The sequence below is a fragment of the Erythrolamprus reginae genome, chromosome 5, assembly GCF_031021105.1.
Source record: "Erythrolamprus reginae isolate rEryReg1 chromosome 5, rEryReg1.hap1, whole genome shotgun sequence".
NCBI lineage: Eukaryota > Metazoa > Chordata > Lepidosauria > Squamata > Dipsadidae > Erythrolamprus > Erythrolamprus reginae.
Genome location: NC_091954.1, coordinates 25,343,417 through 25,359,831, shown reverse-complemented (window position 1 = coordinate 25,359,831; position 16,415 = coordinate 25,343,417). Strand labels below are relative to the sequence as shown.

The window sequence follows — 16,415 nt, the reverse complement described above, 5'->3', positions numbered from 1 at the left end:
GGCGGCATACAAATCTAATACATAAATAAATAAATAAATAAATAAATATACTGTAGCCTAGATGATAATTCTCTGTCTTACAAGGCAAAGGTTGCAGATTCAAGTCCCAGTGGGTATGGCTAGCCGATGAGGCCAAAATAAAGCCGAAGTAGATCTATCCTAGTCTCCCTTAATTTTCAAATTCAGCAAAAAAAAACATGTGACACATACAGAGAGAATTGTCGGCTATCAATAAAATTAACTGCCTTGGAAATGGCCCTGGGTTGGGCCGAGAGGCAAATAAAGAGCTGTGATGTTCCTTCAATACACCAGGGTGATTCGACACAAAAATATGTAACCCTTCCCTGGTGCAGAGCTGAAGGGATTGGATACTGTAGCCTAGAGGATAATTCTCTGCCTTACAAGGCAAAGGTTGCAGGTTCAAGTCCCAGTGGGTATGGCTAGCTGATGAGGCCAAAATAAGGCCGAAATAGATCTATCCTAGTCTCCCTTAATTTTCAAATTCAGCAAAAAAAAACCATGACACACACACACACACACACACACACACACATAATGTCACATGCTTTTTTGCTGAATTTGAAAATTAAGGAAGACTAGGATAGATCTATTATATATATCTATATATATAGTGGTGGAGTTGAAGTTGCTTCCAAAGGATGAGGCAATGATCATCAAGTGGAATTCTTTTAAAAGGATATTGTACAAATTCATGAAGACAAAGCCAACAATGGTAGCTTGTAATGATGGGTATACAGTAACTGCAGGGCCAGAGGCCATGTGCTTCAACATAATACAAAGATAATTTAAAAAGTGATTAGCAGACTGGAGGCTAAAACATATAAAGAACGGTTGTTGGAATTGGATATTCTAGTTCAATGAAAAGAAGGACTAGGGTGACATGATAGCAGTGGCCTGATTTCTCAGGAGTTCCACAAAGAAGAGGTAATGAAGCTATTCTCCACAGCACCTGAGGGCAGGACAAGAAGCAATAGGTGGAAACTTATGAAGGAGAGAAGTAATCTAGAACTAAGAATAAATTTCCAGACAGTTAGAACAGTTAATCAGTGGAACAACTTGCTGCCAGAACTTGTACATGCTCCAACCTTGGAAGTTTTAAAGAAGAGACTGGACAACCATTTGCTCATACTGATATAGGGTTTCCTGCCTGAGCAGAGGGTTGGATTACAAGACCTCCAACGTTCCTTCCAACTCTGTTATTCTATTCTAATAGCATAAGCACAACAGAAGACTACCCACAAATATTTTGATAGCCTTTGTGGAAAATAACTGGTATGAGAAGAAGCAGTAATTTGATTTTGCAAAACTCTTTTTATTTTCTATTTCAGCCAACACTGTTATCTTCTAGGTGTTTTTTGTTCCCAAGGTTTAAAGATAATGTTGTATTGTTATTGCTATTTTTACTTTTAGAGTTTGATTTTAGACTATGATTTAATACTTCTTATTTTAGTATACTGTTAGATAATGTTTATTAATACTGATTGCTCAAAACTATCTCAAAATAAAGCCTTTTTCTTTACACTGGAAAGTTCTCATTTCTTTTATGCTACCCGTTTTGTTTTTGACAAATTTGGCTAGAAAACTTTTTGCTGAAACTTTGCTTATATTCTCAAGAAGTCTTCCCTGGATCCAGCAGAATTAAAGAATTTCTGTCCAGTCTCCAACTTTCCCTTTGTGAGAAAGTTTGTAGAGAAAGTGTTGGCACCTCAAATCCTATGGTCATTGGATGAAATGGATTTTCTGGACCCTTGTCAATCTGGCTTCAGATCTGGCTAGAGCATGGAAACTTTTGGTCATGCTGATGGATGATCTCTGGCAAGCCCGAGATGGGGATCATTATTTTGGTGCTACTTGACCTCTCAGCGGCTTTCTTTAGCATTGATCATGGTATCCTTCTGGGATGACTAAGGGAGCTAGGGTTGGGAGGCACCATGCTGCAGTGGTTTTCCTCCTATCTCTCTGGTCAGTCTGTGTTAGCAGGAGGACAGAGGTCGATTCCTAGACTCCTTTTTTGTGGGGTGCCTCAGGGCTCGGTCCTCTCTCCCCTCCTAAGTAATATTTACATGAAACCACTGGGTGAGATCATCCAATGTTTTGGAGTGAGGTATCATTAATATGCTGTATGTCCCCACCCCATGTCAGTTCAGTGAAGCAGTGGATGTGATATGCCGGTGCCTGGAAGCTGTGAAGACCTGGATGGGTGTCAACAGGCTCAGATTTAACCCAGATAAGACGGAGTGGCTGTGGGTACTGTCTCCTAAAGACTGTATTGACTGTCCATCCTTGACTCTGGGGTGGGGAGAAATGGTCCCCCTCAGAATGGGTTCGCAATTTGGGTGTCCTCCTAGACTCACAGCTAAGATTAGAATAACATTTAACAGCTGTGGCTAGGGGGACCTTTGCATGGGTTTGTCTAGTGCCCCAATTGCGACCCTACTTGCATCAGGAGGCTCTCCGCACAGTCACTCATGCCCTTATCACTTCACGGTTGGATTATTGCAACACACTCTACATGGGGCTACTCCTGAAGAGTGCTTGGGGACTACAATTGGTCCAGAATGCAGCCGCGCAAGTGGTTGTGGATGCACCTGGGTACACTCACATTACACCAATCCTCCAAAAGCTGCACTGGCTCCTATTGGTCTCCGGGCTCAATTCAAGGTGTTGGTTATTTAAAGGCCTTCATGACTCAGGGCCAGGTTATCTCTGAGACCGCCTTCTACCTGATAGTTCTTAGTTGATCTTGCAAATTTAAGAGGTCTGGCCTTGAATGGTATGTATGTATGTGATTTTTTAATGATGTATGTGACATCTTTTATGATGTTCTTAAATGTATTTTATATCCTGTTGTAAGCCGCCCAGAGTCATTCGGGAGTTGGGCGGCATAGAAATTCAATCAATCAATCAATCAATCAATCTCTTGCTGCACCTGTGGCAATACCAGCTACATAAGTCCAATGCACAGTAACATTTGTTCTTGGGCTTATTTTGATTCCATGATATCAGATATGTGTTACTCTCTGAATACATTATTATTTAATTTTTCAATTTATATCCCACCTTTTTAGCCATTGGCCTTCTGGGAACTACATATTACATAACAAAGACACAATTGTATAAGTAAATTAAATATGCTATATTACCTGGAGTTCCTCTTTTATACAATGCAGGAGTTTTGTGCTTATAGTTGGTCACCCTTGTTTTATCAAGACACTAATGAAGATGCAATACAAATTCCCAGATTGCTCTGAAGCAATTTGCCTTCAACCAACCTTCCAAAGCTTTTAATACATTATTGTCAATAGTTACTGAGATGTGCCAAAAGCAGTGTGATTCTTCAGCAGAAATTAAATTAGCCTGCTTTGAATACTATATAATTGTCTGGTAACTGACTTATACATTTTAGAATCATTGGAAGGTTCAGTGGAGATTATCTAGTCCAACGTCTGACCAAAATTCAATATGTAAACTGTTATTAGGAATTACCTGAGAATATCTCCATTTCTGGCATTTGATACTTTCTGGTTCAGGCAAATCAGGCATTATGGCTTTTAATTCATTTATAATCAACTGCTGGACTTTTTCTTTGTCCCATTCCAAATGTTTAGTTCCAAACGATACAGTGGTATGAACAACAACGGATGGAGCAGTATTAGGTGATTCTGTAAGAGACGAAGAAGGAAGGTATTTACAAATGGCACCAACAAGATTCCCTTTATGGGTCTCTTATGTTCAAAATTAGAAGATTTAATCAAGGATATCTGTTCCACCTAGGAAATGATGATAAATAAGAAAAAAATTACTGCTACTGATTGTGAGATTTAGTTAGACTTATAGGTCCTCAATTTATCACTGCTCATTTCATGATGGTTCTTAGTAGTTACAATAGTCCTAGAAAATGTGACTGATGACCTGTCCTCCAAATTATGATTTTTACACAACCCCTGTGATCATAATTCAAGCTCTTTGGTAACAGGCTCACATTTATGATAATTGGAGCATTTAACAATCGTAATCACAAATTGCAACTTCTCAGCTGGCTTCCAACAAACAGGGGATACCATATACGTTCTTCTATTGTAGAGGATTTTAAGTTACCTAAACTCCAAAACAATATGAAAAAGTTGCCTAAACACCAATATGGTAGGAAAAAGAAATCATCATAATAAACAACATTATATTTTGGGTTGCTTTGAGTCAGTGTTGACTTGTGAAAAGGATGGGTGACCTTTCAAAGTAGCTCTGTTCCAGATTAAATAGAAGGGTGACAGAATAAAACCACGAGGCAGAGAATCTCAAACCCAATCACCCACCCCTTCAAAATTACTAAAAACAGAGGAAGGATAACCATTGTGCAGGTACTCCTCGAATTACAACCACTCATTTAATGACTATTTGAAGTTGCAATGGCACTGAGAATAGGTGTTGGACTCTTACTGGAACGCCTCTTCTCATACGCTGAGTGGGTACAGCAGTCACATGGGTTTGCTCGCTGTCCTATCCAATCAGGACCGAGCCTTTAGTTTTAAAAAAGATTGCTGGATCCATCCCTTCCCCAGAATTCGCGAATCTGTAGACTTGGATCAATGGTGGTGGCTCATAGGATACTCTACTCTCGGTTTTAAAAAAGGAAGGTAAGAAGTAGAAGAAACATAGGGAGGGAGGTGACTGCTGTACCCCAGTGTATGAGATGAAGTGTTTAGGTAAGAGTCCAACGCCTATTCTCCATCTAAGGAGCGGGTCCAGCAGTCATGTGGGACATACCCAATAGGGAGGTAAAAAAGGTTAGATATCATGAGAGATAACACTCTGAAGGATTCTCCGGCCAAAGACTGCGTCTGCTGAGGCATAGGAGTCAATCTTGTAATGATGAATGAATGATTTTGGAGTCTGAAAAGCAGTTAGCTGCTTTGCAGACTTCTTCCAGAGCGGCTTGGGTGGCCTAAGCTGCTGATGTGGCTGCACTTCTGGTAAAATGAATCGTAATGCCCATTGGGATGGGTAGGGAGGCTGATTTGTAAGCCTTCGCAATTGTACTTCTGATCCATCGGCCCAGGATGGTAGATGAGACCTTGGACCCCAAAGACCTAAGATGATAGGCCATGAATAGGGCTTTGGATCTGCGAAAGGCCTTTGTTCGTTGGATGTAGATGCGCAGTGCTCTTGTAAGGTCCAGCTTGTGCCATCTGATGGTGAGATGGTGGTCTGGATTAGTACAGAAGGAAGGTAATGTGATATTCTGTGCTCTGTGGAGCACTGAACTGACTTTAGGAAGGAAGGTGGGGTCCAACCGGAGAACCACCTTGTCCAGGTGGAATTGGCATAGGTCTTGCTGGATGGAAATTATATGTTTAATAATATATTGTTAACTCTTGATATCCCGCAGACATGGAAGACTTCAGAGATTGTTACCATCCGTAAGATTGATCGAGATTTAAGAGAGACTGGGTCCTACCATCCTATTAGTTTGGCAAATCAAGATTATAAAATATTTATGAAGATATTGGCAAATAGACTCAAAAATATTCTACTAAAAATAATTGAAGAGGATCAATATGGGTTTGTGAAGGGTAGGAAGATAAGTGAACGAATTAGAAATGTAATAAATGTGATGCACCATGCTACTGTTACTAAAAGGAAATTGGGAATTTTGAAATTAGATTTTTATAAAGTTTTTGATAAAGTTAACCATAGCTATTTATACAAACTATGTAAGGAATTAAATATGGGGCACAAATTTTGTGGAATTATAAAATAGATTTATAAAGGGAATAAAGCGTATATAAGGGTGAATGGACAAAGAATGCAGAGAACTAAAATACAAAATGGCACCAAGCAGGGATGTTCTTTATCTCCAATGTTATTTGCAATAGCAATAGAGACATTAGCTAATAAGATAAGACAAGATAATACTTGGGTAGGATATAAAATAGAGGAATTAGAAATGAAACTAAATCTATTTGCAGATGATGCAATTATACTGACCCAGACCTCAATGGAGATGATTAAAGGTATAAGAAATATTTTGCAAGAGTTTAAACAGGAATCAGGATTGTCGGTCAATATGGAAAAATCAGAGATTATTTTTTAAAATATAGGTCCGAGAGAGCAGATAGAAATTAGGAAAGAATCAGGGTTGAAGTTAGGATTAAAGAAAATTAAATATTTGGGAATTTGGTTATTGAGAAACCCAGCAAAAATTGAGGAGGTGAATTATAGACAAACATGGAGGAAAATGTTGAAACAGATAAGAAGCTGGAAAGAGAAAAAGCTAAGGAGAATGGCTAAAATAAGAGCATTAAAATGATGATAGTTCCCAAAAGGATGTACCTGTTTCAGGTATTGCCAGGGGGTTTATTAGCATCAAAGTTTAGGGAGTGGGATAAAAAACGTAATTATTGGGTTGAAGAAGAGGCTGAGAATAAGGAAAAAGTGGTTAATAGCGAATGAAAAAGAGGGCAGATGGGGAATTCCTTGTTTGGAGTTGTATAGAGAAGCATTTCAAATTGAAAAATTAATGGAGCTGCAATTATTCGAAAATAAATGGGTGAAATTGGAAAAAGAGATAAATGGGATGAAAAATAGATAATTAATTGTTATAAGGCAAAATAGGAGCCACTGAGATAAATGAATAGGTTCCATGAAAGAGACTATGGAAATTTAGAAAAAATGGCAGGGGAAAATAGGATTATATAAATCAAATGTAATAAATAGAGATAATGAAACAAATCTAAATAGGGTTATAGGAGAGTTGAAGGGAAGAGGGATAATTAAGATAGAACAGTTATTTGGGAAGGATGGGAGGCCAAGTAAAAATTGTATAGAATGGTGGTTGGTAAGGGAAGATGGCTACAAATAAATGCAATATGTAAATATATGAATGAAAGGGAGAATAAAGAAGCACTATTTAGGGAGGAGATAGAGTTAGAGAAAATAATAAGAGAAAAAAATGAGGGTGCCAAGGCGCAAGCAAATATTATATATAAGATGTTTGTGCAGTCAGACGGGGATGTAATCCAAGGATTGACTAAATGGTGGCAAAGTGAAATACAAGTAGAGGTGCAAGAGATATAGTGGAGAATATAAGGAAAACTAAGAATACAAGAGTTAGTGAAATGAGAAGGAAAATATTACATAAGTGGTATTACACACCCGTTCAACTTGCGCACTTTTAGCAGAATGTTAAGGATATTTGTTGGCATGGATGCCAAGATAAAGGAGTATTTATGCATATGTTTTGGAAATGCCCGATAGTGCAGAATTTTTGGCAAAAAGTGCAAGAGGATATTAATAGGATGTTAAATACCGTATACGATGGATAATTACTAAGGAAATGGCAGTATTAGTTAAAAGTAATGCGATGGGAGAATTTAGAGAAATAAAACAAGCAGCGATAGAAAGTGCTCAGGCGGTAATAGTCTTGGGTTGGAAGGATGCGACAAAATGGACAATGCAAAATTGGTACCGGTACATGGTGGATCACATTCAATTTGAGATTATGGATAAAAGGATGAATTTGTTTAATGAAACTGATTTGCGACAACTGATGGGACGATGGGACAAAGTAAGACGATATATGTTGAGTAGAATCCAAGATCAAGCTACAAGAAACAAATTGGAATCACTTTATAATATGTAAATAGATACTTTGCTCTTGGATTACAATGGTTTATACAAGAAACACCCCCGATTTAGTGGTGGGGTATGAATCTTTGTCTGGTGGTGGGCACAATTCACAAAGCACTTGTCTTATGTTGTGTGTATGTTTATATTGTAAAAAAATCAATAAAATTATTATTATATTAAAAAAAAGATTGACTCAGCCTTCCATCCTTCCGAAGTGGGTAAAATGAGGACCCAAATTGTTGGGGGGCAATATGCTGACTCTGTAAACTACTTCGAGAGGGCTGTAAAAGGACTGTGAAGTGGTATAAAAGTGCTTTTGAAATTCCCCTGAGAGCCAATGGGTCTATTGTAAAATAAATGTAATTTTTTTCCTTTCTTGAGAATATCACCTGCTTTCACTGGAATTTCAGAATACTTAGAAGTACCCTGCAATAAATCTTCAACGTACAGAAAACCAGTGAACAATGGTTGATAATTTGGTAAACTGTACATTTGGAAAGCATTACTTTTTTTTTTCACGCAAGCAACAGTGTGGCACGATTAGTTGTAGATGCAAAAATCCCTTCTTTAATGCCGCTGCAGAAAGTATAGGAACTCCTGTGCAGCTGGTTAACCTAGCTTGTCCTCCCCAAGGAAGGCCTGACCAAACCAATTATTCTAAACATTTCAAAGCCTTTTGTGGTCTTGCAAGACGTAAGTTATTTCAAGAGACCTGAATCACACAGTAAAAAATCATCAATGTTCAGAGGGAAGAAATGTCTTCCTTTTGTAATTTCACCTGGCTACTGATCAAACTGGACCAAAAGAGCAGTATTATCTACTGCTCAGATAATCTGTCTCCCCAAACCTGATCCCAATCATGTTTTGTTTACTTCTTATCTCTTTCTGATGGTATCATTATACAACTTAATATTACGATGATGTAAAAAAAATCACCTAAATGCATTGGTACCCTTAACCCAATCCTGAATAGTAATGACACAGAAAACCTTCCAACCTAATCTGCCCTTCACAAATAATGAAAAACAAAATATTGGCATGCACTGACAACCGTATGATTTTGTTGTGGGCCCTCCACTCTGCCCTCCCCTGCAAATGCTAAATGATGAAATATAGGCATAGCACATATGCGTTTATACTACAGGAACATAGTACAGGTACTGTAGTTCTCAGCTTACAAAAGTTTGTTTAGTGACCAAAGTTACAACGACACTGAAAAGTGACATATGACCATTTTTTGCACTTACAACTGTTACAGCACCCCCATGTGTTCTGCCGGCGTGTGCCAACCACCCTTAATTACAGGGTAATTAGTCCAAGCAGAAACACACATAATTGAATGCAAAATAAATGTTCTTTATCAACAGAAGAGAAGAAAAAACTTACTTTTAAACTTCAAAGGAATTTCTTGTACAAATAAGGCACAGTTTAAATGCAATCCAATTTCTAACCCAGTAACTGGGAAATTGAGTCCACTAATGTTCTCCAAACAGTGATAAATACTCACAATGAAGTATAATCCAGAGTCCAGGAATTCCACAAACAGTCTTGAATACAGACAGGAAACAACAATTCACGGTCTTGACGAAACTACGATCAGATAATCTTCCACAATGGCCAAGCCAGCATGTTGCTGGAGCCCCACCCAAACACGGTGAAGAATTGAAGTCTGCCTCCTAAGGGGGTCATACTGGCAACATCACTTGGAACGCCTAAAATTCCTCTGGTTGGATCCTCTGTAGGAGTGCTTGGGCTGTTGGAGGCCCCTACTCCTGTCTTGAAAATATGCTCTATCACCCCTATAGAGCATCTGGTTGAACTGACCTTGTACATACGACCTTGTCGGCTGGGTCAAGCCAGAGGAAGGCTCCCATCGAAAAGGTTGTCTGCGAAAATAGGGAGTACCACGTCCTGTCCTGGTGCCTATAAGCTCTTGGAAGGACCTTTCTTTTGTCCTTATCTTCAATAAGAACAGACTCCAGCACTTCTCTGAAAAGTTTCTCACCTTGAAAGGGGGAAGAGGCCATCCGCCATTTGGATTTGGCATCTGCCTGTCAATTCCTAAGCCATAATAGACGGCAAGATGATAATGTAGATGCCATTCCCCTGGATGAAAATTTGGCCGCATTCAGGGTAGCCGCGGAGAACTCGGCTGCCGCAAGAAGCTTGCTCAGGTCTTTCCTGAGCTGGCCGTCTTCAGGACCCAGTCTGGATTGTACCTCCTGGATCCACATTATGGATGCTCTATTGAAAAATGATGCCGCTGACACAGCTTGAAGGTCCCATGCCGCCATTTGATGTGATTTACGCAGCAATGTTTTGGCCCTCCGGTCTTCTGGTTTCAGGCTGTCCACTATCTCGGAGGGTACCAGGGCCGTGGACACTAATGTGGTCACTGGTTTGTCGATAGGCGGGAATTGTAGAACCATCTTGATCTCCTCATCAAAGGTATAAAATCTTCGCTCCATCATGGAAGGTCCCTAGGCTGCCACTGGATGCTGCCATGGCCATTGAATGTTCTCCATAAAGATCTCAGACGATGGAATGTGGTCTGATTCTTTGGGAGGTTTCTTGAATAGTGTAGCTGATGTTCGAGTGGTGTTTGCTGGGTCTAATGGTTTTGCTGGCCCAGGTAGATCTACGACCTGTTTGGCTTTGATCCAGAATAAAGACAGTTTAAACAAGCCAGCGAAGGCTGGCTGCTCAGGAAAGTTGCCCTCGTCATCCGAAAGATCATTGTCTTGGTCGCTACCCTCTTCTAGCAGCGGTGATTCCTCCATCATGGAGCCCAAACCCGGTGGGGGCGGTGGTGCAGACCAGAGGTCCTGAGGTAGGGCCGGGAGTGGCGGCTGAAAATGTAAATTGATGTACTCCAACCACCATACCCTGGGAGTAGGCGTTAGCAATAATGTCCTGCCATGCTGGCACGATATTCTGCCAAGTGTCAGTTTAAGGTCTAAATCCTGCAGCTGTGAGCGTGAATGTAGCTGATGGCATTTGAACGCCCTGTGCCAAGGCAGGAGCCAGGTGCATAGGCTGACCGGCGGAACTAGGCCTCTCTGCTGTTATCAGTTGTGGTGAAAAGACCGATGGTAGGCCAGTCCCTCTCAGAGATCGAACCAGCTGGGGATAACAAACCCAGTGTGGAGGGTGATTCTGAAAGTTGTGCCAACTGTTGAAAGGATGGCACAGTTGGAATTAAGACCCCTGGGTTAGCCTTAATTGGGTGTAAAGCCGCTTCCAACTTTTGTTCCAGGGCTTTAATTTTCCTCTCAGCCTCCATAAGGGATGAGCCAGACTGAGATTTAGCCTTGGCCTTGCTGCCTGGTGGTTTCTCCTCGTGCTTGGAAGTCACTGGGGGTGGTGTAGATTGTTCCCCCACTGAGGCATTAGGGTGATCTGCCATAATCGGGGCAGGTGTACTCACAAATATATAGCCAAATCTCCAAATTGTGGTAGCCTTCGAGCTGAAGCATTCAGCCGCTGTTAAAAGCACAATTTTCCTTCGAGATTGCAGACTGCTTTTGCGTGTTAGCTGGCAGACTGCCAAATTCTCATCAAGCCTCCAGAGCTATGTCACCGCTTCCCTCAGCTAGCAACTGACAGGGAGAGGCGGCTTGGCTGTTTGGCTCTGTGCCAGCTTCGCGCCAAACAGCTGATGCCTCCACGAAGCGATTGTGCTGCTCACATTAAAATGGTGGGTGTGCTGAGCCGGTGTTGAAAGGAGCTGGTCTGAGGCGCTGCACCCACATTTTTTAGAGTTTTAAAGGCCCTGCTGTTGTAAATCAGCTGGGAAGCGGCTAAACTAAGCACCGGGGAAGTGTTCCGGCTGCCATTGCCCTTTGCATGCTGAGAACTTTACTATCAATTTCCTCTACAGCCCTTCGGTGGGGAGGCCGGACCTCTGCATCGTTAGCTGAAAAGAGCCAGGTATGGCCACGGGGGCCAGTGACCAAAGGCTCAAATCTCCTCCTCAGGGCAGTACTCGCTAAGAAATGAGGCCCCATAAGGAGATTGGGGGTGTGTGTCCATGGAGGGCAGAGACCCCTGCTGCAATTAAGTTTAACCTGAAAGGAAAAACATGTTAATAAAAACAGAAGACATAATTTTGAACAACCTATACCTCTTTAATCTAGGTACATTCACCAGAGAGAAAACTCAGAGTCCCTATTCCTGACTGAGTTTTTAAAAACTGAGCCTCTGTGGCAGCTAAAGGGGGGGGGGGGGGGCATCATTAACATTTAATTAATATGTACATCTAAACTCAATCCCTACCAATAAGACTCAAGTATAACCCATGTGGACTCTCCTTCCAGATGCATTGGAAAACTACCTGTACTGTTCTTTAGTGTACTAATAATTTAGCAAGCTGAAGTGGAGCACTACTGAGCTCAGAAATAATTACATTACCTTTAATCTACCTGCAATATGGACTGGAAATGTCTTTAGTTGTGGTTACAGCCCATGAGTTCCCACCCATGAACTAGGATGAGAGGACATAGATTCTTTTCTTATCTACTAAGCTTAAGAAAATATATTTTCTTAAGTCCAGACACTCCTTTTTAATGTCTGCTGCTGGCTATATCACAGCTTAGTTTTCTTCAGGTCAGCCGAAGCACCTTTGAACTTAACTTTATGTGTTGTGCCTGGAATTTATGTTCCAATATAGATTTTTCTTTGTCCCCCAATTGGATATTATGAGGGTTGAGTTGCCCAAGAGCACTGAACCAGGGTGAAGAGGGGATTGTTTTCAGTAAAATAAATAAAGAATGCTGTGCTCACTCAGCAAAAAGGAATTGCAATTAAAAATCTGTGGGATTTTTTTGGTGGCTGTGTGTGTGTGGAGGGATAGCAACAGAATACTTTCTAGGAGTTCGGCTGAAATCTAAACTGTTTCAAATTTATCAGTGAAATTATTGGAGCAAGTTTGTTCTTAAAATAATGGGTTGGAACCAAATTCAAAACATATTGAGCAAGACCAGTTTTGAATACAACTATACTATTATTATTTTTAAGACTCTTCCGTTCACTGAACAGCTGATGTAATTATCGGTGGAGGAAGAAAACTCATGAGAAAGGTGAAAGCTGGATGCTATACTGTTATGCTCCCCCCCTGAAGAAGTAAACACTTCGCGCCCCCCCCCCCAACTTTCTGCCAGGACAATTATTTGCAATATTTGGCTCATTTTTGCTGAAAAAACTCAAGTGATTGGGTTGTAATGTGTTTAAGTGATGCCTTAATTTATTTGGCTACATGCTGTCCACTGCCATTTTTAGACACAGTAAACATACTGGTCTTTCCTTATCTCCCACCATAGTCACAGTGAAACCAAGTGCTACATACGCTTTGTTATATTTCCTCGTCTTAGCTATTAGTCTTATTATCTCAGTCTCTCTCCTCTCTTTTCATCCCTGTTAAATATTTTTCCATAGTGTCTCTTAAGGGTTTGTTATCTGCACTCCATATCTCTTGCTCTGTGCTATTGTTCAGTGCAAAGAAAAAGCACATTCCCCGAGGTCACATGCCCACCCTGGCATTGCTCTGCACCCCTCCAGAGGGGGCCACTCCACTAATTGAGAAGCACTGCAGTAAGTGGATCTAAGATCCAGGACACTGACCACACATCCTAACTGTGATAGGACTGAGTCAAAAGTGGGCAATGGAGATAGAGGCAAAATTGACATTAAACAGACTCAGTCCTCAATCCTCATTGGCTGATGGACGAGGTCAACCCTCCATCCATTCTGGATGATAGCTCCACCTATTATGGAGAACAGTAATGCAGAGAAACATGGTAATGGTACAAAAATAAAAATGATATAACAGAATTACATCTTCATGTACTTTGTATATTTTGTTAATGTATGAGCAGTATAATCCTTGTTTACCAAGGTTGTGCAAGCACAGAAATGTTTAGATTGAGATTAGTTGTGAATAACTACTCAGTCACACACAGATATACCAACTTGAATTAAAGTTTACTTTGAGAAATAGCATGTTCCTATACTGTCCAAAATCGTACACATAATAGTAAGAATAACAATCCAAATATTACCAAGTACATAGTCTTTCTTACCAGTTGTCTTTGTCATAATCAGTAAACTAAGATATCAAGCCTAAACACATTTTAGCTATTATATAACTACAATACAGAGAGATTGCAGAGAAAATGCAGAGCAAACCTAACAATAAGTAGCCATTAACAGTGAGTAGTCAGACAAAGAGAAACAGAAACAAAACAAAATTCAGGGAAATAAGCTATAAACTCTAGCTCCCTCTTGTGGCAGGCTGCAACACCTGCAGCCAATGTATTGCCAACCCAAGTTATTTAATTTAATTTATTTGACTTCTATGCCGCCCAATCCCGTGAGACTCGGGGCGGTTTACAACAATAAATAATGAATACAATGGTAAAAAGTCAAATATTAAATACTAAAAAACAGTAAAACCCCATTATAAAACCCACTGTACAATCAAAGAAGCATACAAAGCAAATCAATTACAATTTGGCCGTGACAAGATGTTTGTGTTCACGGCCCCCAGGCCTGATGGGAAAGCCATATCTTTATAGCCTTTCGGAAGGCCAGTAAGGTGGGAGCAGTACGGACATTAGGGGGTAATTGGTTCCATAGAGCCGGAGCAGCCACAAAAAGGCCCTCCCCCATACATTGCTTAGTTGACGGGACCTGTTTGATCTTCTCCAGGTTCCTGTGTGATCTTATTGGTCTCTGGGAGATATGTGGCAGGAGATGGTTCTGTAAACAGTCTAGTCCTAAGCCATGAAGCGCTTTATAGGTGATAACCAACATCTTGAATTGTGACTGGAGACTAAATGGCAGCCAGTACAGCATGCGGAGCATTGGTGTTATATGGTTGTATCTAGGGACACCCATGACAGCTTGGATGGCTGCATTCTGCACTATCTGCACTCTCCAAATACTCTTCAAGGGCAGCTCCATGTAGAGCGTATTGCAATAATCAGGACGGGAGGTGATGAGGGCATGAGCGACTTTGCGCAAAGCCTCCTGGTCCTAATAGGGACGCAACTAGTATACCAGGCAAACCTGGGCAAAGTTCCCCCTGGCCACAGCCGAGAGAAGATAGTCAAGGCTCAGCTGTGAATCCAGGAGGACTCCCAAGTTGTGGGCCCTTTCTGAGGGGTCAAGGTTTTACCCCCTCCAGAACAATGGATGGACAGATGGAATGGTCCTTTGGAAAAAATGTCCAGAGCCACTCAGACTTGTCGGGGTTGAGCTTGAGCCTGTTGGCTCCCATCCAGACCGTTACAGCTTCCAGGTACTGACACATCACATCAATCGCTTCACTGAATTGGAACGGGGTAGAGATGTATAACTGGGTATCATTAGCATACTGATGATACCTTACTCCGTGCCCCCAGATGATCTCACCCAGTGGCTTCATGTAAATGTTAAATAGTAGGGGCCGAGGGGTGGACCTCTGCCCCCCACACTAACACCAATTGTGAATGACCAGAGAGAGAGAGAGAGAGTCCTAAGAGTCCTAACATATGTGGCAAAGTCCTAACATATGTGGCAGAGTCCTAACATATGTGGCAGAGTCCTAACGTATGTGGTATTTTTTCTACACATAGCTTAAGATGGGTGTCAGGCCGAAGCTATTGTTTTGAGTTGGAGACTTTGGCCTGCCACAAACATGAATAGTACTGTGGGAATTTGGGAGGGATGGTTTCATGAGAGGGAAAAATACTAGCCACAACAAATTCTTTCTAAAGATTCAAGGTCTTCTTTTGTTCAGCACCAGCCAGAAATACATGGGAGGATTGTGGACATTGGGAGAACCAGAGTGGTCCATGTGATGAACCTGTGGGTGTGGGGGACAAGGGATGAGCTTTAACCTGGGTGGAGAATTGTAGGAAAAGTTAGTTTCAGGTTGCCTACCGTTTGTGCCAATATGACTCTGTTAATAAATTGGAACTTTATTAATCTCAGATGTTAATTGCAACTCTGAGAATGGGTCTCATCAGATTGTGGACATGTAGTTCATTTATGAGGAGAAAATGCCAAGCATGCTTGTCCTCTTTATTTTGGCATCAAATTGTAAGTGGGCTCAAAGATTTGGTATTGTCTCAGTTTGATTGCATATATCCACAAGAGATGTTAAGCTCTTTTTTAAATACTATGGATGGGCATCATATCCACAAGATGTGTTGAATGAAGGAAACAAGCTTACAATTCAAGAACCATAGGGATTATTTCTCAGACATTAAGTGCTCATAATGCTTAAGAATCATTGCCTTCTGTAGAAGGATGATCCATTCCAAATGGAAAAGTAGCTAATAGAAAAAGTCTATTCATGTCAGAAAAATAGATACAGCAACTGTGCATAAAAGAGGGCAACAATAAAAAGGACTCCCTCTTTGTTATAGAGAAATTTCTGTTGTCAAGGTTCCCCCGCTTTTTTATTGCCAGCAAAGGGATTAAAAAATTAAAACCATGACGACTATTCTTTTATCTAAAATTCCTTCAACTTCATTTGCAAAGTCTGTGATGGCTTAGACAGCAGCAGCTAATGAGGCCCTTGAAATCAGATGTTACTTGCAGGAAAAAAAGTATAAGAGCTTTTATTTGTAGATGATTGATATAAAACGTCAGATGTATGAGAAAATTACATCCAAAGTCAAAGACCACCCTGTTGAAAAATATTGCTCTAGAAATTCTAGGCCTAATCCTGTCAAGATTCATGTTTTAGGCTTGGCAACTATTCAAGTTAGCAGCCAGTGTCATGA

At 40.8% G+C, this 16,415-nt stretch overlaps 1 protein-coding gene across 1 annotated transcript in view; it reads right to left on the bottom strand.

Annotated features, from left to right (window-relative positions):
* The window catches only part of RNLS (renalase, FAD dependent amine oxidase), a 220,014-nt gene that overhangs the window by 11,156 nt on the left and 192,443 nt on the right, over nucleotides 1-16,415 (bottom strand). The window contains exon 6 of the mRNA XM_070752275.1: nucleotides 3,508-3,683. Within this exon, the coding sequence (XP_070608376.1) occupies nucleotides 3,508-3,683 (176 nt within the window). The remainder of the gene's footprint in view (nucleotides 1-3,507; nucleotides 3,684-16,415) is intronic.